Here is a 19,691-nt window from a genome sequence, read left to right as displayed (position 1 = left end):
GCAATCCAGGAAAGAGAAGGCAACACGGGGGGGGGGTCACAGGGCTGGCAGAGGGGTCCCCGACAGCCCAGGAAGGAGGAGGCGGCACTGGGGGGAAGCTCTTTATGGGATACCGAACGCACATCACCCATTACAGCAGTGCCCAGCACGGGGCACACCCGCGACCCCCCAGCACAGGAGAGGTCGGGGGGAGCAGGGAGAGGAGAGTGGGGGGTGTTTTCCCCCCTGGGTCCCTGTGCATGGTCCCGGAGGGTCCTGCCCCTCCACCAGCCCTGTGGCCCCGTGTCCTGGGGGTTCCCATGTCCTTGGGAAGCCCCCTGCCCCCAGGTGAATCCCGTGTCCCTGGGGGGAGGCCAAGCCCTCTCATCCACCCCCCGGGGCTGGGGGTCCGGGGGGGTTGCACCAGCCCCCCGCAGCCAGGGCAGAACCTAATAAATACTGGGGGGGGGCTGCGGTTCAGGGGGGCCGGCATGGGCTGGCACCCGGCTGCGGGGGGCGGGGGGCTGCCCCCCCTCAGGGGGGCTGGGGAATCGGGGGGCCCTAGGGGGGGCAGAAGTCGGTGAAGTAGGGGTGCTGCAGGGCCTCCTCCGCTGAGATCCTCTGCACCGGATTGCACTTGAGCAGGTTCTGGGGGGCACGGGGGGCTGAGGGGGGAGAGCATGGACCCTCCCCATCCCACAGCCCCCCCAGCTGGGCAGGGGGCTGCGAGGGGGAGGGCACCCACCCCCAGGGGCCAGAGCCGCCATGGGGTGGGCAGGGGTGACAAGTGTGGGGGACACAGCGACGGGACACGAGCAGGGGCAGTGCAGGCTGGGACACAGCGGAGCTGGGGGGCACGGGCTGGGGGACACAGGCAGGGGCACAGAGATGGGGTCTCACCTGCAGCAGGTCCCGGCCGGTCGCATTCAGCTTGGGCACCACGTTGACCAGGGAGGTGGTAGCTGGGTACATGGGGTAGGGCTGGGGACACACAGGTGACCCCCAGCTCCCCCAGACCCCCCTTATGCCCTCTGACCCCCCAGGACCCCTGCCCTCACCTTGTAGTCCGGCAGCTTGGCCATGGCTGGCCACTGCTCCTCTGTAGGGGTCCCCAGCAGAGTGGGGACAGTCAAGGGCCACCATGGCAGTCGAGGGCACCCAGCCCCTGTCCCCCTGCCCAGCCTGGGGGGGCGGGTCTCATTCCAGGGGATCCTCATTCTCAGAGATCCCCATTCCCCAGGGGGTTGCTGTTCTGCAGGGCTCCCCATTCCCAAGGGAGATCCCCATTTCCAGGGGAGATCCCCATTCCCAAGGGCTCTCCCCCATTCTGGGGTCCCCATTCCTTAGGGAACACCATTCCCACAGGGCTCCCCATTCCCAGGGGAGATCCCCATTCCTAAGGGCTCCCCATTCCAGGATTTCCCCAATCCCCCATTCTGGGGTCCCCATTCCTGAGGGATCACCGTGCCCACAGGGCTCCCCATTCCCAGGGGATTCCACATTCCTGGATTCCACATTCCCATTCAAGGGTTTCCTCATTCCTCGGGGTTCCCCGCTCCCTGAGCTCCCCACTCCCAGGCAGTCCATTCTGGGGGTCCCCATTCCCAAGGATATCGGAAGATCCTCTTCAGCTGGTCGTCCACGTCGTTGCCTGGGAAGAGGGGCCGCCCCGCATTGGCCAGCTCTGGGGGGACAGGGGGTGGTTCCCACAGGCCCCCACGGCCCCCCAGGTTCCCCCCACACTCCTCTGCCCCCCCAGTGTACCCGCAAAGATGCACCCAGCTGACCACATGTCAATGGAGGTGGAGTAGAGCTTGGCACCGAAGAGAACATCAGGGGGCCGGTACCACAGAGTGACCACCTGGGGAGGGACAGGGACACTTGGACAGGGACAGGGGGCACCCCAGCCAGGCAGGTGGGGCCAGCACCCCGAGCCCCAGGAGCCCCATGAGCCCCATGAGCCCCATGAGCCCCGCTCACCTCGGCTGAGTAGCAGCGCACAGGGATGCCGAAGGCCCGGGCCAACCCAAAATCTGCCAGCTTGAGCTCCCCGTTCTGGGGGGACAGACAGGGTCAGCGTGGGGGGCCACACCTGTGTCCCTGCACTCCAGGGACAGCAGCCCTGTCACCTTTCCCACCATTGGGAACATGGAAGAGATGGAGCTGCAACTATGGCTGGACAGACACCAGGTGTGACTCCCCAAGACAGACAGACAGACAGACAGACAGCCCCCATTTCCAAGTGAGCCCCGAGCACAGCCCTGCTCCAGGTGTGCCTGCCCCGACAGCCAGCCCTGCTCCGTCACCCCTTGTCCCGATCCCTTCCCCTGAGCCCCTGTGCTGCCCCGTGCCCACCCGGTTGATGAGCAGGTTCTGGGGTTTCAGGTCGCGGTGCAGGACGTTGCGGCTGTGGCAGAAGGCGAGGCCCTTCAGCAGCTGGTACATGAAGGACTGCGGGACAGCACAGGCGGGCTCCGTCAGCCCCAGCACCCCCGCAGGGCACAGCCCGGACCCGAGGGCTCCCCAGGACCCCCAGACCCACCTTGACAATCTCAGGGTCCAGATCCCCGTTGCAGCTGTCGAAGTATTTCTTCAGGTCCTGGGAGGAAGCGAAGGGGGGCCGGGAGCGGTGACCCTCAGAGACCCCCAGAGACCCCCGTGCCCCCCCGGGACCCCCGTGCCTGCGGTGCTCACCTGGTCACAAAACTCAAAGACCAGGGTCAGCTTCTTGTCGCTGTGCAGAACGTCGTGGAGCCTGCGGGGGAGGGGGCCCTGAGCCCCCAGCGCCGGCCGGGCCCGGGGCACCCGGCAGGAGCGGCCCCCGAGCCACGACCCCCCAGCCCCCGGCACCTCCCGGAGCCCCCGGTACCTGACAATGTTCTTGTGCTTGAGCTCCTTGAGCAGGCAGATCTCCCGCAGCGCCGAGCTGGGCACCCCCTGCGGGACACACCGGGCGGTGGGAGCCGGGGGGAGCCGGGGGGTGCCCGGGGGGTCCCGGGGGGTGCCCGAGGGGTCCCAGCCCCGGCCCCCCCTCACCTCATCATCGTCGTCCAGCCGCACCCGCTTCAGCGCCACGATCTCGTGTGTCTCCCGGTTCTTGGCCTTGAACACGGTCCCGTAGGTGCCTGCGGGGGGAGGAAGGGTCACGGCCGAGACCCCGGTACCTGCACCGACACCGCCGCCGGGCCCCACAGCACCCGGCTCCCTCCGTACAGCCCCGGCCCTGCAGCACCTTCGCCGATCTTCTCCAGCTTCTCGTATTTCTGCATCGCGCCGCGATCGGTCCCGGCCCGGCCCGGCCCGGCCCCGGTCCCGGCCCCCGCCCGCCCCGCCACACCTCCCGGCAGCCCCCGCGCGGCCCCGCCCTCCCCGCCACACCTCCCGGCAGCCCCCGCGCGGCCCCGCCCTCCCCGCCACACCTCCCGGCAGCCCCCGCGCGGCCCCACCCCGCCACACCTCCCGCGATGGCCCCGCCCACCCCGCCCCACCCCCGCCCCGTGGTTCCGGGTTCGATCCCCGGCTCCGCCCGCCCGAGTCCCCGCCGGACCCTCTGGGTCCCCTCGCCCAGGGACAGCGCCACTGAGTGGGCGCCCTGCGGGGATCCCTTGCGGGGACGGTGTCCGCACCCGCTGGGTCGGTGCCGGAAGCGGAGCAGGATCCCCGCCCGGTGCCGCCCCGCCCCGGCGCGCTCCCGCCATTCCGCCCCGCGGGACGCGCAGACCCGCCCGGCGCAGCCGGACTGTCCGGTAAGCAGCGGCACCGGCATCGGGATCGTGAGCGGAGGTGATGGGGCTGGCGGGGCGCAGCACGGCTGGTCCGGTCCCGGTCCCGTCCCGGTGCCCGACCCTCCCGGTGCCCCTACCCTCCCGGTGCCGCACGTCCCCGTCGGTGCTGTTCCCGCTCCCCCGCGCTGTCCCCGCTCCCCGCAAGCTGCTCTCACCGAGCCCCCTCCATTCCGCTCCCTCCTCTCCCGCCCCGCCCGCAGCACCTCCGGTCCCGGTCCCGGTGCCGGTCCCGGTGCCGGTCCCGTCCCACCCCGCTCCGCCCTGGCAGCCCCAGGTCCGGCTCGGCCGCGGCTCTGCCTCCCCCCGCCGGCTGCCCGGGGTCCCTGCCGCGGTGGGGGGTTCAGGGGGGCTGCGCCGTGTCCCGGCACTCCGGGACTCCATGCTCCGGGTGCCTCGGCTCCTTCGGCTGCAGGTGGAGCAATACCCAGCCCCGGGCATCCCCCAGGACCACCCCGACACCCCCGAGGGGCCCCCCGACCCCTCCCGGACACCCCGGCACCACCCGGGCACCTCCCGGCGGTGCTGCCCGGTGAACCTCGGCCCCCCCGCCGCCACTGGAGCTCCGTGCAGGGCAGTCCCAGGTGACCCCAGACCCTGCTCTCGAGGTGACGGTGGATCCCAGGGGCAGGGGGGAGCCGGGACCTTTCATCCATCATCATCATCATCATCATCATCATCTCTCTCTCTTGCAGCGGGGCCGCTCCATGCGCTTCCCCCGCGGCGCCTGAGCCCGGCAGCCCTCGGCAGGTGAGTGCCGCGGGGCTGGGGAGGGGACCGGGTGTGTGTCCCTGTCACACGCCTGGGGCAGTCCCGCACACACCCGCTCCCCGCGAGCGGAGGGGTCCGAGCGGTCCACAGGACCGGGAAAGGGACTGGGGTCATCCAGCCACCCTCCATCGTCCTGCTCCCGGGAACGGAGGCTCCGAGCCGCACGGTGCCCACTGAGAGCCGCCGGGTGCCGGGGCACTGCCCCTTGCGAAACCATCTGGGGTTGAGCAACGCCGGGCACGGCTCCAGCCCGGGGCTCTCCCACGGAGCGTGGGCTCCCGTGGCCCCGGGGCGCGTCCCCGGAGAGGGGGGCAGCAGGTTTGGGGTGCGAACAGGTTTTGGGGGCTGCGTTGCCTGTGGCTGCCTTTCCCCAGCTCCAGAAACCCTTTTGGTCTTTGATACGATGTCGGGATTTGGGATTGCTCCGTGCTGGAATTGTGTTGGTAGCTCCCAGTGCTGCGGGAAGGGCTCCGCGCCTGCCCCGTCCCCCCACGGAGGGGGGCTCCAGTTGGGAACCTGCTGTCGAGCCCTTCGGGGTCGCTGCACCACTTCAAGCGGTTGCCATAAAAACCGGGATTTGATCGTTCTAACGATCCGCTGGCACCGGCGGCTGCGCCCCCCCGCCGGCAGCCCTTCCGCCCGCGCTCCCGGGGACTCGGGCCGGTCTGTACCTGCTCTGTCACCTGTCCCGGGCGGGCAGCCACCCTGCAGGGGATGGGGCTGCCACAGGGGTCCAAAGGACCGGCTGGGGCACCCTCCTGGCACCTCCTGTGCCCTGGGCAGGGCAGGGGGTGACCCGGGTGCCATCCTGCCTGACCGTGCCATCCCAGCCGGCGGAAGGGAGGGGACCGTGGGAGCCGTGTCCCCGTGCTGTCCCCGTTTCAGCCCCCACAGTCACAGCCTGTCATTAGGCGGGACGTGGTGGCCGCAGGGGCCGGGCTGGCTGCCCGAGGACGCCGCACTGGGGCATTCCAGGGGCGTGAGGCCAAGGGGGTGGGCACAGCCCTCGCCCGAGGTGGGACCCTGCGCTTACGGAGGGGGTCATGTCCCCTGTGTTCCCAAAGACGCCTGGGGCGGGAGTGGAGTCACCACGGGAGCCACGGCGAAGGACTTGGCAGAGCTTCCCTGTTTGGATCCGGGGCTGCTCCACGGAACAAAGCCTCTCGCTGCCGCCGCCGCTCCCGCGGGTTGTTTTCCTCCTGAGCCGGTATAAAGCTCCTGGCAGCGCTCGCAGCTCCGGGCACAGCACTCCTGCTCCGGGCTCGCTCCTGCTCCGGGCTCGCTCCTGCTCCGGGCTCGCTCCTGCTCCGGGCTCGCCGCTGCCGTGCCGGGGTGCCCCGTCCTTCCCGCGGGGCAGGACCCGCCCGGGGCCGCGGGAGCGGCAGGAGCGGCTGGAGCGGCTGGAGCCCCGGGCTCACCGGGCCGGCGGGGATGGGGTGAGTGGGGCCGAGCCTGTGCCGGGACCGGGGGTGGCACAGCGGGAGCGACACCTCCCCGCTGGGTTCCCACAGCCCCGGGTGTGTGGGCGTCGTCCAGCCCTGCCGCAGGTGACAAGGTGGCTGTCCTTGTGGCCAGACCACCCCTCTCAACGCCATCCCATCCTGCAGGGACCAGGCTGTCAATGCTGGTGCGTGTCCCCGCAGGATTGTGGAGGGCAACTGTGCCTGTCTCCTCCTGCGGCTGGGGTGGGGACAATGGTGGGGACCACCGACGGCAATGGCAGGAGGCTCTTGGGGGTCTGGGGCTGCATGGGGGGTCCTGGCCTCTCTGAGGTGGCGGTGAGGAGGTGGAGGGTGCCCTGGCACAGCGGTGACAGTGCAAATGACAGTGGTAGTGGCACCGTGTGGGTGCAGAGCAGTGATTCATCTCCAGATCCGGTGGTTTTGAGGTCGTGGTCTGGGGGGAGGTGAATATTTTTGGTGCTGGTTTCTGAAGTTTCAGTTGAGTGAAGCTCTGCCGGGCGGAAGCCAGTGGTGTCTGGCCCAGCTCCATCCCGTGGTGGTGAGAGGGTGCAGGATCCCACCTGCTTCTGCTGGGTGGGATCTGGGGGCACAAAGGGTGCCAGGAACACCCAGGGCTTTCCTGGAGCAGCCAGGTGAGATGGGGCAGGGAGCAAGGGGCCACAGGGAGCTGGGGTCCTCCCATCTTTGGGGGTGGGCAGAGTGCTGGGGCACCCACTGGGCCTCCTCCGATTCGGGGTGCAGGGAACTGGGCCTCTCCTGACTTCCCTCTTCCATGGCCGTGTCTGCCCGGGCTGTGGGCACTGCCCGAGCTGCTCTGGCCTCGCCCCGGCCATTCCTCCTGCCTGGCACACGCTGTGCTGGGGCTGCTGCCAGCAGGGAGGCCACAACAGACACGGTGTGTTCCTTGTCACCAAGGGGGCAGCTGGTGTCACCACCAAGGCTGGGGAACGTGCTATGGGGGTCACCATCAGCCTTGATGCACGGCTGGCACGTGTGTATGCACTGAGCCCACGTCAGGGATCTGCCGGGTGACACGGTGGTGACAGCAGATGTAGTGGCAGCACTCGTGGTGCTACTGCCAGTGGGGGCACTGCCATGGGAGAGTGGCAGGAGGACACACGCCGCCCTGGGACCCCCCCCACTCCCTGTCTTGTCCCTTCTCATGGGGTTTTGGGTCTGTGCTGCGGACACGGTTTGTCCTGGTGTGGATTGTGAGCTGGCTTCCCAGACATGGGTGTCCCAGTGTGGACGTGGTTGTCCTGGTGTGGACAGGCTGCCCAGGTGTGATTGTCCCAGCACAGATGTGGTTGTCCCAGTGTGGACAGGCTGTCCAGGACATAACTGTCCTGGCGAGGACACGTGTATCCCGCTGTGAATGTGCTGCCTGCAGTGCAGGTACCAGCATCACTGTCCCCACCGCGCTCAGCTCGCTGCGGAGCCGGTGGGTCCAGGAGCTGATGGGCCCTCTGGGGCAGCCCCGAGGCTGTGTGGGGCCAGGGCCGAGCCCTCTAATCGCCTCAGCCGCTCAGGCAGGCCAGGGCCGGTCCCAGGAATGTGACTCCGGCGGCGCGGGAGTGGCCGTGGCAGCGGCGCTGAGCGCCCGTGGCAGCGACAGGTCATTCCCAGCGTGGCCAGCGCTGGCAGGCGCCCGGGACCGCGGTCCTGCCCCGCTTATCGGGGCGGCCCGGCCTCGCACAAGGGGCCATTGTGCCGTGGGGCCGCGCGCGGGGCGCGGCTGGTGGCAGTGCCAGCACCGACACCATCACGGTCCTGTCGCTGCCGTGGCCGCGGGTGCGTGTCCTGACCCTCCTGCCCGGAGGAGGGCAAGGTGGTGGCACCGCAGCCATGTGGTGGCGGTAGGACTGTCCTGGGGTGTCTGCTCTGGACCTGATCCCCCGTCCCAGGGTGTCAGAATGTCCTGGGAGCGGGGTTGGCCACAGGGCACCAATCTAGGCTTGTTCTGGCCCCTTTCCACGCGGCTGGCTCGAGCCCTGAGCCGTTCCCGGCCACTGCTCGTCCGTGACTCAGCGGCTGCAATGGAAAGCAGAAGTGTCCCCCCGTGCCCCGCCAGCTGCCCGTCAGCCTTTCCAGCGGGGTCATGCCCCTGGCTCCCGGGCGCCACATGTCCCCAGTGTCACCATCGTGCTGGGTCCCCGCTGTGGCACCTGGGGCCAGGACCCCGGTTTTGGGTGTTTTGGTGAGAGCAAGACGTTCCCGAGAACAATCTCAGTGTGTTCCCAAACTAATCCCGAGCTGCCCACGAGATTAAACCCAAAAAGCTGCTTAGCGCCCACAGCAGCGATGCTGTCCCGCGCCGGCGCCCCGGCACCCACCGAGGGGGTGGCCCAGCACCACATCCCCCCCGTGGGAGGGTCCCATCCTGAATTTGGGGGGGGTTGAATGCTGGCGGCGGCTTGGCGGGCGCCCCAGGAGAGCGGCGTGGCAGGGCGGATAATCTGCCTGCTGGAATGTGGATGTGCTGGCTCCGGCCCCGGACGGGAGTGGGGATTAGGGAGAAGCTGGAGCAGGGTAGCACCGAATTTTGGGAAAAGGTGGGACTCGGGGCTGTGGTGAGGCTCGAGGAGCCTCAGCCTGGCATTCACTGAAACCACAACTCCTCACGCCTCACCACGGCCACCGTGCTGGCCCCGCAGCAGTGGTGGTGACGAGGCCGGTGATGCCACCCATGTGAGAGGCAGTCATCCGTCACCACCCTCCTCGGTCCCCCCGTCACGTGGGGCCACCTCCCGTGGCAATAAACTCGGCACGCTGGTGCCAGAGGGGTCAGCGCAGGGCTCCGCGGAGCTGCCAAGGGGCAAACGTGGGTGGGAGCTGGGTTGGGCTGGGGAAACCGGGGGTGGCTGTGGGGTTTTGGGAGGGTCGGGTGCTGCAGTGGCCCCCCGAGCCTGGCACCCTGCCTGCACCCCGCGGGGTTGGGTGCTTGCCCGGGGTCCTGCTGCCCCGACTCCGCTCCCCTCCCGGCGTTTGTCTTGGCCGCAGCTCTCCCATTCCAGCCGGTGGCCAAGACAAACCAGCCCGGAGCCAGCCCAAGCCAAGGAGGGGCAGCCCCGGCCCCGCCTGCGGCACGGCTCTGGGAGACCCCCTGATCCCCCTCTGTGCCCCCAGGTTATGCTGCCCCGACAGCGACCCCTGAGCCCCCGCGAGAAGGAAAAGGGCTAAGCCGGCTGTGCCGGCACCATGACCCACTCCCAGGTGTCTTCCGAGCTTCACCACATCGTCTCCTCAGCCTTCCAGAGCGTAAGTGCCACCGCGGGGACGGGCCCTGTGCCTGGGGGGATGAGAGCTGCACCCCTGGATGATGCTGGGAGGGGTGATGGGTGTCATGGCACAGCCCCTGCTGCCTGGGTGTGCCGGGGGGATGCCCGATGGCTGGGCTGTGGGGTGCTGGCAGGGCTGTGGGGCGCTGGCAGGGCTGTGGGGCGCTGGCAGGGCTGTGGGGTGCTGGCAGGGCTGTGTGGCACCTGCCCCATCGCTCAGCTGTGCCCCACAGCAGCTCCCCCGGGCAGGCCAGCTGTGCCAGGGTGGCAGGTGTCCTTGCGGCTGGCACGGTGCCAGTGGCGTTGGTGGCACGGCCGTGGTGGTGCTGGCAGTGCCAGCACTGCCCTGGCGACGGGTCCTGCGCCGAGTTAATGATTGACCCCCGTGTCACGCCGCGGCCGCCCGGTGCTGCTGGCAAGTCCCCGTCGCACGCACGTGACCGGGGATGGGACTGGCCCCATCCTAATGGAGTTCCTCGGGGCTCCCAGGTAAGTTGCGGCCTAGGGGGGCTGTTTGGGCTCTCTCTGCCGTGCCAGCCCAGGGCACCGTGCCACCTGCGCCACGGTGACGCCAGGTGTGGACAAAGGAGCATGTTGGGTGCTGCTGGGGTGCAGGATGGAGCCCGGCAGGTTTGGGGCCACGGGGTCATGGCCAAAGGGGCTTGGAGGGTCTGAGGGATCAAAGGGGTCATGGGGATGGTGGAAGGGATGTGTCAGGAGTGTGGGATGCAGGTGCAGGACGGGGCCTGATGCCACCGCTGCCATCACGTGGCGGCCTCTGTGTGCCAGGGCAGTGGGTGTCATGGGGGGGCGTGGGTCGTCACCTGGGTCGTCACCTGGGTCACTCCCTGTGTCACCCTCTGGGTTCCCCACCGGGGACCCTCTGGTCACCGTGCAGTGGGGACAGGTATGGGGCACCTGTGCCCCAAACTGATACCTGGGCTGGGGTTCACGTGGGGCGGCCATAGCGCAGCCCTGGACCTGCAGTTGCTTGTGGGGTGCTCATTTGGGGTGCTGGGAGCTCCTCCCCCACTGTCCGGGGGTGTCCCTGCAGGCAGATCCCGGGGCCTGGGGCGCCCCTGTGCCCCCTACCCCGGGTCACTGGGGGGGGGGCCATAGCGGGGGGGCTCGGCCGTGCAGCCCCCGCAGGGGCTGAGGGGTGCAGCACCGGGGGGGATTTGCCGGGGGGCCGTGCAGCACCGGGGATCGGGGCATCCTGAGCTCGTCGAGGGGAGCCGAGCCGGTAGCTGGGGGGGGCCGGGGCTCGGCGGGAGGGGCTGATGCGTCCCGGGGTGTTGGTGCGTTCCGAGGGGCCGGGGCTGGCGGGGAGCTCGGCGCATCCCGAGCGGGCCCGGTGCGTCCTGCGCGGCCCGCGGGGGCGGGGGCCGGTCGCGCCGGGGCCGCCGCCAGTGCCGCGGTGCCGCCGGTGCCCTCTGCGTTCGCCGTCACCTTGAGACGGGCGCGAGGCGGCTCCGTCAATATTTGGCGAGGCCGGGACGGAGCCGCCGCCCCCCGGTTCCCTCCCCGGCCCCCCCCTCGCTCTTCCCGCCCCCCCCCCGGCCCCATCCCGGCCGGTCCCGCCGCTCCGATAAAGCGCTGCGGGAGCTGCGGAGGGAGCGGCTCCGCCATGACTCAGGTAGGACCGGCCGGGGACGCGCCCCCGCAGCCCCCGCAGCCCCTCCCGCACTCCCCCGGCAAGGGCCCTGCAGCTGCCCAGCCCCGCATCCTCCGTATCCAGCCCAACTCCTCATCCCCCGCGGTGCCCGCACCCCCCTCAACCCCCGGTCCCGCATTACCCCACAACCTCCCCCCCACCCTCCACTCCTCCACATCCCTTTACACCCCCAGCCCTGCATCCCCTCCCGACCCCAGCCCCCGCCCCTGCCCGAGCCCACCCTTGTCCCCCAGCACCCACGGGCTGGGGGGACACAGAGCTGGGGGGACACAGAGCCGGGGGACACAGAGCCATGGGGACACAGAGCCGTGGGGGGCACAGAGCCATGGGGACACAGAGCTGGGGGCTCTGCGGGGGCAGGGGCTGGAGAATGGGGCGAGACAGCGCTTGGGACTGGGCGGGGGGCACGACACGGGGTGCTGAGGTGGGACAGGGGCACAGCGTGGGTGGTGATGGGTTCGCAGGAGAGCGGGGCGCTGGGACAGCCAGGGCACAGCCCCAGGGCCTGGAGCTGCGCTGGCACATGGGGTGGAGGTGACACTGGGCCACAGCGCTGGGGCTGGGGGTTGTGTGGTGGTGCGAATGATGCCGTGGGTGCCCAGCCCGGGGCGCAGAGGGACACAGCCCCTTGAGTGCCTTAGGAGGCTCGGAGAGCCGCTGAACGGGGCACCCACCTGGCGGGGCTGCGTGACCCCGGCGCGCCGGGGCTCGGTGGGGCGGCAGGGCCAGCGCTGTCCTGTGCCCGGCGCTGTCCTGTGCCCTACATTGTCCTGTGCCCAGCGCTTGTCCTGTGCCCAACGCTGCCGATGGCCCGGTGCTGCCGAGTGCCCGGCCCTGTCCTGTTCCCGGCGCTGTCCTGTGCCCGGTGCTGCCGAGTGCCCGGCCCTGTCCTGTGCCCGGCCCTGTCCTGTGCCCGGCCCTGTCCTGTGCCCTGCATTGTCCTGTGCCCTGCACTATCCTGTGCCCGGCGCTGTCCTGTGCCCTGCGCTGTCCTGTGCCTGGCCCTGTCCTGTGCCCAGCGCTGTCCTGTGCCCAGCGCTGTCCTGTGCCTGGCGCTGTCCTGTGCCCGGCGCTGTCCTGTGCCTGCACTGTCCTGTGCCTGGCCCTGTCCTGTGCCTGACCCTGTCCTGTGCCCGGCGCTGCCGTGTGCCGCCCACTCATCCCTGCTCATCCCACAGCCCGAGCAGGGAGGCGCTGGGCGCCGGCTCACCTGCCTTCGGGAGGAGGAGGAGGAGAAGGACCTGAACAAGGCCCTGGGTGTGGAGCGCTTTCGAGGAGATCCTGAACGACGCTCACCCCCGCAACGCGGAGGAGGCCGGGCGCAGCTACGGCGAGGAGGACTTCGAGTGTGAGCGGGGCCAAGGGCGGGCACGGAGCAGGGCACGGGCAGGGAGCGGACAGGGGTCGAGCAGGCAGTGGGGAACTGGCAGGGAAATGGGCAGGGAACGCTAGCACCAACTCCCAGTCTCCCCAGACCACCGGCAGTCGTCCCACCACATCCACCACCCGCTCTCCACGCACCTGCCCCCTGACGCCCGCCGCAAGAAGGGGATCTCGAAAAAGGGCAAAAAGAAGGCCCGGCGTGCCTCTGTCCCAGGAGAGACCCCCACCATCGAGGAAGCTGAAGAGGATGAGGATGACGCGTGCGGACACGGAGACGGAGCGGTCGGCGGAGGAGCCTGCGACATCCCGGGCCAGCCGAGGCAGTGCAGGTGAGGGCAGGGCTGGGGTGGGGGCAGCGCTGCGCCCCCCGGCTCAGCGTGCCCGTGCACAGCCTGGGCACCAGAGGAGCTGGGGTCCTGCTGCCCATGGCCAGGGAGACATGGCCTAGCCCCTGTCCCCCCAGTTCTTCCTGCACGAGGATGAGGTGACCGAGCGCCAGGCAGAGGAGCCAGCAGCCCCCGCGGCACTGCCCGGCTCCCCCCCTGAGCCCCGAGGGGGCATGACCCCGAAGGAGGCCCAGGCCAGCAGGTGAGCTGGGCTTGGGCGATGCTGGGGCTCTTGGGTAGTGGGCAGCATCCTCTGGCTGCCCCGTGGCAGGGCTGGGACTGCCAGCCCCTTCCAGTACCCCATGGCGGGGTTGGGGACTGCCAGCCCCTTCCAGTACCCCATGGCAGGGTTGGGGAGCAGAGGGGAGCTCGGCACTGAGGTGGCTCCTGCCTTGCAGCCCCGATGCAGAGCAGGGGGCTCCGGGGGAGGGGGCAGCCGCTGAGGCTGGGTCCCCGGGGCGCCCCCGCGCCGAAGTCACAGCCGGGACACCGGAGCTACAACCTGCACGAGCGGCGCTGCATCGGCAGCATGACAGCAGCAGAGCAGGACCGCTACCAGAAGATGCCCACAGACGAGTCGGAGGCACAGACACTGGTCTCGGCTGACCTGGACTACATGAAGAGTGAGTGGGGGCTGCGCACCTGGGACTGCACACCTGGGGCTGTGCACCTGGGGCTGCACTGGTGGCCAGTCTGTGTCGGGAGAGTGGGCTGGAGCAGTGGGTCAGGCAGTGCCAGTGGAGTGGGGCTGGGGATGGTGGGGCTGGCATTTCTGGGGTTGGTGGGGCTGGGACAGTGGGGCTGGCATTTCTGGGGTTGGTGAGTTTAGGACAGTGGGGCTGGCATTGCCGGATTGCCTTGTGGCTGCAACCAAGCTGACTGTGCTCCCAGTGCTAGGCACAGCACGGGGGACCCATCCCTGGTTGGTCCCTGGTGCCAGTGCTGATGCCCCACAGAGTCCCTCTGGGGTGTGTCCTGGAGCTGAGTGCAGGGCTGGGGTTTGAGGTGCAGATTGGCCATCCCCACCATTGCTGACCCCCCTCAGGTCACCGCTTCGAGGATGTGCCGGGCGTGCGCCGGCACCTGGTGCGGAAGAGCGCCAAGGCACAGATGGTTCACGTCAGCAAGGACCACAAGGAGCCCAGCACGCGGCAGCGCAAGCAGGACCGGCAGCCCCACGAGGTGCGGGGTCCTGGGGTGGGCCATGGGCAGGGATGGGGGGTCCTGGGGTCCCAGCACTGACCTGGCTGCCCTGCAGGTGTTTGTGGAGCTGAACGAGCTGGTGGTGGACAAGAACCAGGAGCTGCAGTGGAAGGAGACGGCACGTTGGATCAAGTTTGAGGAGGATGTGGAGGAGGAGACAGACCGCTGGGGCAAGCCCCATGTGGCCTCCCTCTCCTTCCGCAGCCTCCTGGAGCTCCGCAAGACCCTGGCCCATGGTAGGGAGGTGGAGACCAACCTGTGGGTCCTGTGGTGAGGTGGGGTCCTGTTCCTGCTGGCCTCAGCCCCTCCTCCATTGTCCAGGGGCCGTGCTCCTGGACCTGGACCAGAAGACGCTGCCAGGGGTGGCTCACCAGGTGGTGGAGCAGATGGTCATCACGGACCAGATCCGGGCCGAGGACCGTGCCAATGTGCTGCGGGCACTGCTGCTCAAGCACAGGTGGGCGTGGGGGGCACGAGCACAGCCCCTTTCCCCCAGGCTCCGCTCCCTGAGCTGTGGGGCTGATGCTGTCCCTGGGATCCTGGCAATGGCTGTGCCATTGGGCCACCACGGACAGCCCTGGCCCTGCCCCGCAGCCACCCGAGCGACGAGAAGGAGTTCTCCTTTCCGCGGAACATCTCTGCGGGCAGCCTGGGCTCCCTGCTCGTGCACCACCACAGCACCAACCACGTGGCTGAGGGCAGCGAGCCGGCCGTCACCGAGCCCCTCATAGCCGGCCACGCCGGCGAGCATGAGACGCGCGTGGACGTGGAGCGGGAGGTGGGTGCCACGGCCCCCCAGCCCCGCCTGTGTCCTGGGGAAGGGCCCTGACCCCCTGTCCCCTCTTCTGACCCCACAGAGGGAGGTCCTCACTCCCACGCCCCCGGCCGGCATCACTCGCTCCAAGTCCAAGCACGAGCTGAAGCTGCTGGAGAAGATCCCGGACAACGCTGAGGCCACCGTGGTGCTCGTGGGTATGGAGGGGTGGGCAGGCCGGGGGTGTGGGGGCCGCATAGCAGGCACCTCAGTGACCCCTGTGCCCCCTGTGTCCCCCAGGCTGTGTGGAGTTCCTGGACCAGCCCACCATGGCCTTTGTGCGGCTGCAGGAGGCCGTGGAGCTGGATGCGGTGCTGGAGGTGCCTGTGCCTGTGCGATTCCTCTTCGTGCTGCTGGGCCCCAGCAGCACCCACATGGACTATCCACGAGATTGGGCGCTCCATCTCCACCCTCATGTCCGACAAGGTCTGTGCCCCAGGGCACTGGGGGGCTCAGGCTGTGCCAGGTTGGGGGTTTGGGGCCTGTACTAGGATGGGGGTTCAGGGCTCTGCTGGGACAGGGCCTTGGGGCTGTGATGGGCAGGGAGCTCAGGGTAGTGCCAAGGCTGGGGTTCAGGGTCGTGCTGGGAGTATGGTCTTATTCACCACTGGGTTGGGGGTTTGGGGCTGTGATGGGGCTGGGAGCTCAGGACTCAGATGAGACTGGGCTGAAGGGCTCAGATTATGCCAGTGCTGGGGTCTCAGAGAAATGCCAGGATGAGAGCTTGGAGTTCCTGTTGGGGCTGGGGAGCTTGGGGCCATGCCAGGATGCCCGTTGGGCCTTGCCCTGTTGGGGCCTCATGGCCATACTGGGATGGGGGCCAGGGCTGGGGGCTCAGGGCCGTGCCAGGACCGGGGCCATCCTGAGGCCGTGGGCTTGGGGCTGTGCAATACCGGGCTCTGAGAACGCCACAGAGCCGTGGTGTGGGCACTGACCCTGCCACTGCCCCCAGCAATTCCACGAGGCTGCGTACCTGGCTGATGACCGCCACGACCTTCTGAATGCCATCAACTGAGTTCCTGGACTGCAGCGTGGTGCTGCCGCCGTCCGAGGTGCAGGGTGAGGAGCTGCTGCGCAGCGTCGCCCACTTCCAGCGCGAGATGCTGAAGAAGAGGATGGAGCAGGAGCGGAGGCTGCTGCTGGAGCCCAAGTCCCCTGAGGAGAAAGGTGCCAGGGGCAGGGCTGGGGCTGGGGAAGGGTTTGGGGGGTGTCCCAGCTGTTGGGGTCTCACTGTCTGTCTGTCCGTGCGTCTGCCCGCCCCCAGCACTGCTGAAGCTGAAGGTGGTGGAGGATGAGGCTGAGGAGGACGACGACCCCCTGAGGCGCACGGGCCGCCCCTTTGGGGGGCTGATCCGGGACGTGCGGCGCAGGTACCCCCAGTACCTGAGCGACTTCCGTGACGCGCTGGACCCCCAGTGCATCGCCGCCGTCATCTTCATCTACTTCGCTGCACTGTCGCCTGCCATCACCTTTGGGGGGCTGCTGGGTGAGTGGGGGCGTGCGGGCCTGCAGGGGGGTGCAGGCTGGGGCTGCCCCATGTGTGCTGCAGGGCAGGGCTGTGACCAAAGGGCCCCTCCTGATGCTGTGCCTGAGCCTGTGCTGCCACAGGGGAGAAGACGCAGGACCTGATCGGGGTGTCGGAGCTGATCATCTCCACGTCGCTGCAGGGCGTCCTCTTCTGCCTGCTGGGTGCTCAGCCCCTGCTCATCATCGGCTTCTCGGGGCCACTGCTTGTCTTTGAGGAAGCCTTCTTCACGGTGAGGTGCTGGGGGAGACACCCCCGCTCCGGCCCCACTGCCCAGGGCTCTGTCCAGCCCTGCGACCATCCTGACCCCTGTCTGTCCATCCGTCTGTCTGCACGGCTGGGCAGTTCTGCACAGTCCAACGAGCTGGAGTACCTGGTGGGGCGTGTCTGGATCGGCTTTTGGCTCATCCTCATCGTGCTGGTCATGGTGGCCTTCGAGGGCAGCTTCCTGGTGCGTTTTGTCTCCCGCTTCACCCAGGAGATCTTTGCCTTCCTCATCTCCCTCATCTTCATCTATGAGACCTTTTCCAAGCTGGCCAAGGTGAGCCGTGGGGGATGAGCCGGGAGGCTGCAGGCAGGGCTGGGCAGGGTGGGGCTGAACATCCCATCCTCCTGCTCCAGATCTTCCAGGAGCACCCCCTGCACGGCTGCCTGAGTGCCAACAGCTCGGCCGAGGCCTGGGGCAATGGCAGCGTGACCGTGGCCAACACCACAGCCCTGGCCACCAGCCCAGCTGCCCGCAGTGCCGCCAAGGTCACGGGGCAGCCCAACACGGCGCTGCTCTCACTCGTGCTCATGGCCTGGCACGTTCTTCATCGCCTTCTTCCTGCGCAAGTTCAAGAACAGCCGCTTCTTCCCCGGACGGGTGCGTGGGGCCGGCCGTGGGGCATGGGGCTGGGGGCCATGGGCCTGGGACGAGCCCAGGGGGCTGGGGTGAGCCAGGAGGGCTGTGGCCAGGCTGGTGCTGGTGTTCCCCCAGATCCGGAGGCTCATCGGGGACTTTGGGGTGCCCATCGCCATCCTGGTGATGGTGCTGGTGGACTACAGCATCCAGGACACCTACACACAGGTGAGCAGCCGCCCATCCACTGCCTGGGCAGGATGCCTGACCCCACACCCTCCGAGGGATCCCTGTGCCCTGTCCCACTCTCCTGGCTGCGGGTCAGCAGCTTCATCTGTCCCTAGCATACCTGCACCTGCTCAGCCTCCTCTGGCTCCCAGCATCTGACCTTGCCTCTCCCTTCTGCAGTCTGGCTTCTGTGGGTCCTAGTGCCTCCATGGGCCACTCAGTCGATGGGGCACAGCCACTGCCCTCTCAGCATTTGTTCTCCCCCACGCCCTGCAGAAGCTGAGTGTGCCCAGTGGGTTCTCCGTGACAGCCCCAGACAAGCGGGGTTGGGTGATCAACCCCCTGGGTGTGCAGAGTGCCTTCCCCTGTGTGGATGATGGTGGCCAGCGGCCTCCCCGCCATCCTTGTCTTCATCCTCATCTTCATGGAGACCCAGATCACCACGTGAGTGCAGTGGGGCTGGGCAGGGGGCATTGGTGGGGCAAGGGGGAGCCTGCGCTGTGCCAACCCTCTGCCCTGGTGCCCAGGCTGATCATCAGCAAGAAGGAGCGGATGCTGCAGAAGGGCTCCGGGTTCCACCTCGACCTCCTGCTCATCGTGGCCATGGGCGGCTTCTTCGCGCTCTTTGGGTTGCCCTGGCTCGCCGCAGCCACCGTGCGCTCGGTCACCCATGCCAACGCCCTCACCGTCATGAGCAAGGCTGTGGCACCCGGGGACAAGCCCAAGATCCAGGAGGTGAAGGAGCAGCGGGTCACCGGGCTGCTGGTGGCCGTGCTTGTCGGTAGGTGTGGCTGCGCTGGGGGCATGGCTCGGGGGGCTGCAGCGAGAAGGGGCAGCGTGGGGAGGGGGCAGCGTGGGCAGGGGGCTGGGGAGCCATGGGGGACAGTGGTGGGGAGTGTGGGGAATGGAGCTTGGGCACCCTTAGCCCTGGCCAAATTGGTGTGGATGTCCTGTCCTCAGTGGACACACGGATGTGGCACCCTCCCCATGTGAGCGGGTTAAGTGGGCAGGGGGAAGGGGGGCTGGAGGGCTGTGCTGAGCCCCCTGCCCAGGCTGACACTGCTCTGGCCCAGGGCTGTCCATCGTCATCGGGGACCTGCTGCGGCAGATCCCGCTGGCCGTGCTCTTCGGCATCTTCCTCTACATGGGCGTCACCTCCCTCAACGGCATCCAGTTCTACGAGCGCCTGCAGCTGCTGCTGATGCCCCCCAAGCACCACCCTGATGTCAGCTACGTCAAAAAGGTGGGGAGGGGGCTTGGGGAGGATGCTGAGGGGCAGGACCCCCATCTGTGACAGCAGCCGGGCTGGGGTTATCCTTGTGTGGGAGTGCTGCGGTGTCTGCAGGGCTGGCTGTGGCAGAGCCGTGTTTATTGGGGCAGAGCAGGACAGAGCAGGGACCCTGGGGGCTGTGGGGCCGCGCCCGGGGTGCTCGGGGGACACCGGCCCCGGCCGGCACCGACCCCGCTCTGTGCCCAGGTGCGCACCCTGCGCATGCACCTGTTCACCGGGCTGCAGCTGGCCTGCCTGGCCGTGCTCTGGGCCGTCATGTCCACTGTGGCCTCCCTCGCCTTCCCCTTCATCCTCATCCTCACGGTGCCGCTCCGCATGTGCCTGCTCAGCCGCATCTTCACCGACCGGGAGATGAAGTGTGTAAGTGGCTGTGGCCCCTGTGCCGGGGGCGGTGGGGGCGGTGGGCTCGGGGGCCCGGCAGGGCCGGGGGGCCCTGGCTGCCCCTCAGCGCCCTGTCCTGCAGCTGGACGCAGCCGAGGCCGAGCCCATCCTGGACGAGCGGGAAGGTGTGGACGAGTACAACGAGATGCCGATGCCGGTGTGAGGGCGGCAGCGCTCACGGCTCGCGGTGGGCAGCGGGCGCGGCGGGATCCTCGCACGGCGGGGCCGGGCCCTGGACTGTCCCGGGCCCTGCCTGCCCTGGGCCCTGCGCTGTCCCGGGGCCCGGCGCTGTCCCGGGGCCCTGGACTGTCCCGGGGCCCTGCCTGCCCTGGGGCCCTGCGCAGTCCCGGGGCTCTGCCTGCCCTGGGGCCCTGCGCAGTCCCGGGGCCCTGCCTGCCCTGGGCCCTGCACCGCCCCGGGCCCTGCCCAGGAGCCCCGGGCCAGGCCCAGCCCCTCGGGCTCCTGGTGCCCGCACCCCGGGACAGAGCCCCGGGCCCTCAGCAGCCCCTCGGCTCCCGCCCCACACTCAGGCGCCAGCCGAGCCCGCGGGGTTGTGGAACAGGCAATTCAAAGGCAATAAACAGCTTTATTCCGGGCGCACGGCTCAGGGCAGAGGTGCTGGGGACCCCCCTGCCAAGGGAGGCCTGCTCCGAGCAGCGCCTGAGGGGCTATCGGGGCGGGGGCTGGCGGG

General features: G+C 69.1%; 2 protein-coding genes across 2 annotated transcripts; one reads left to right on the top strand and one right to left on the bottom strand.

Annotated features, from left to right (window-relative positions):
• Positions 1 to 88: 88 nt before the first annotated feature.
• Positions 89 to 3,295, bottom strand: CDK5 (cyclin dependent kinase 5). The gene is made up of 12 exons (XM_033054185.1): positions 3,212 to 3,295; positions 3,016 to 3,104; positions 2,849 to 2,916; positions 2,674 to 2,734; positions 2,522 to 2,578; positions 2,335 to 2,430; positions 1,960 to 2,034; positions 1,744 to 1,840; positions 1,594 to 1,663; positions 1,038 to 1,098; positions 880 to 960; positions 89 to 627 (listed from the first exon to the last, which is right to left on the bottom strand). Exons 1-12 carry the CDS (start codon positions 3,246 to 3,248, stop codon positions 541 to 543), a joined length of 879 nt encoding a protein of 292 aa, XP_032910076.1. The 5' UTR covers positions 3,249 to 3,295; the 3' UTR covers positions 89 to 540.
• A 392-nt stretch (positions 3,296 to 3,687) lies between these two features.
• Positions 3,688 to 19,246, top strand: SLC4A2 (solute carrier family 4 member 2). The gene is given in 35 exon segments (XM_033054200.1): positions 3,688 to 3,725; positions 4,457 to 4,511; positions 9,122 to 9,253; positions 10,509 to 10,516; positions 12,136 to 12,167; positions 12,170 to 12,216; positions 12,218 to 12,296; positions 12,423 to 12,595; positions 12,597 to 12,626; positions 12,628 to 12,660; positions 12,795 to 12,919; positions 13,116 to 13,179; positions 13,181 to 13,340; positions 13,763 to 13,899; positions 13,976 to 14,156; positions 14,242 to 14,377; positions 14,515 to 14,698; positions 14,778 to 14,892; positions 14,975 to 15,117; positions 15,119 to 15,160; positions 15,687 to 15,746; positions 15,748 to 15,901; positions 15,999 to 16,220; positions 16,343 to 16,491; positions 16,605 to 16,613; positions 16,615 to 16,800; positions 16,881 to 17,060; positions 17,062 to 17,124; positions 17,239 to 17,328; positions 17,605 to 17,691; positions 17,693 to 17,772; positions 17,856 to 18,109; positions 18,402 to 18,571; positions 18,806 to 18,979; positions 19,083 to 19,246. Coding segments are annotated over 33 exon segments (3,708 nt in total). The 5' UTR covers positions 3,688 to 3,725; positions 4,457 to 4,511; positions 9,122 to 9,193; the 3' UTR covers positions 19,164 to 19,246.
• Positions 19,247 to 19,691: the final 445 nt, after the last annotated feature.

This window comes from Catharus ustulatus, chromosome 1, assembly GCF_009819885.2.
Source record: "Catharus ustulatus isolate bCatUst1 chromosome 1, bCatUst1.pri.v2, whole genome shotgun sequence".
NCBI lineage: Eukaryota > Metazoa > Chordata > Aves > Passeriformes > Turdidae > Catharus > Catharus ustulatus.
Note: the sequence above shows the minus strand (reverse complement) of the source record. Positions and strands in the feature narration are given on the sequence as shown.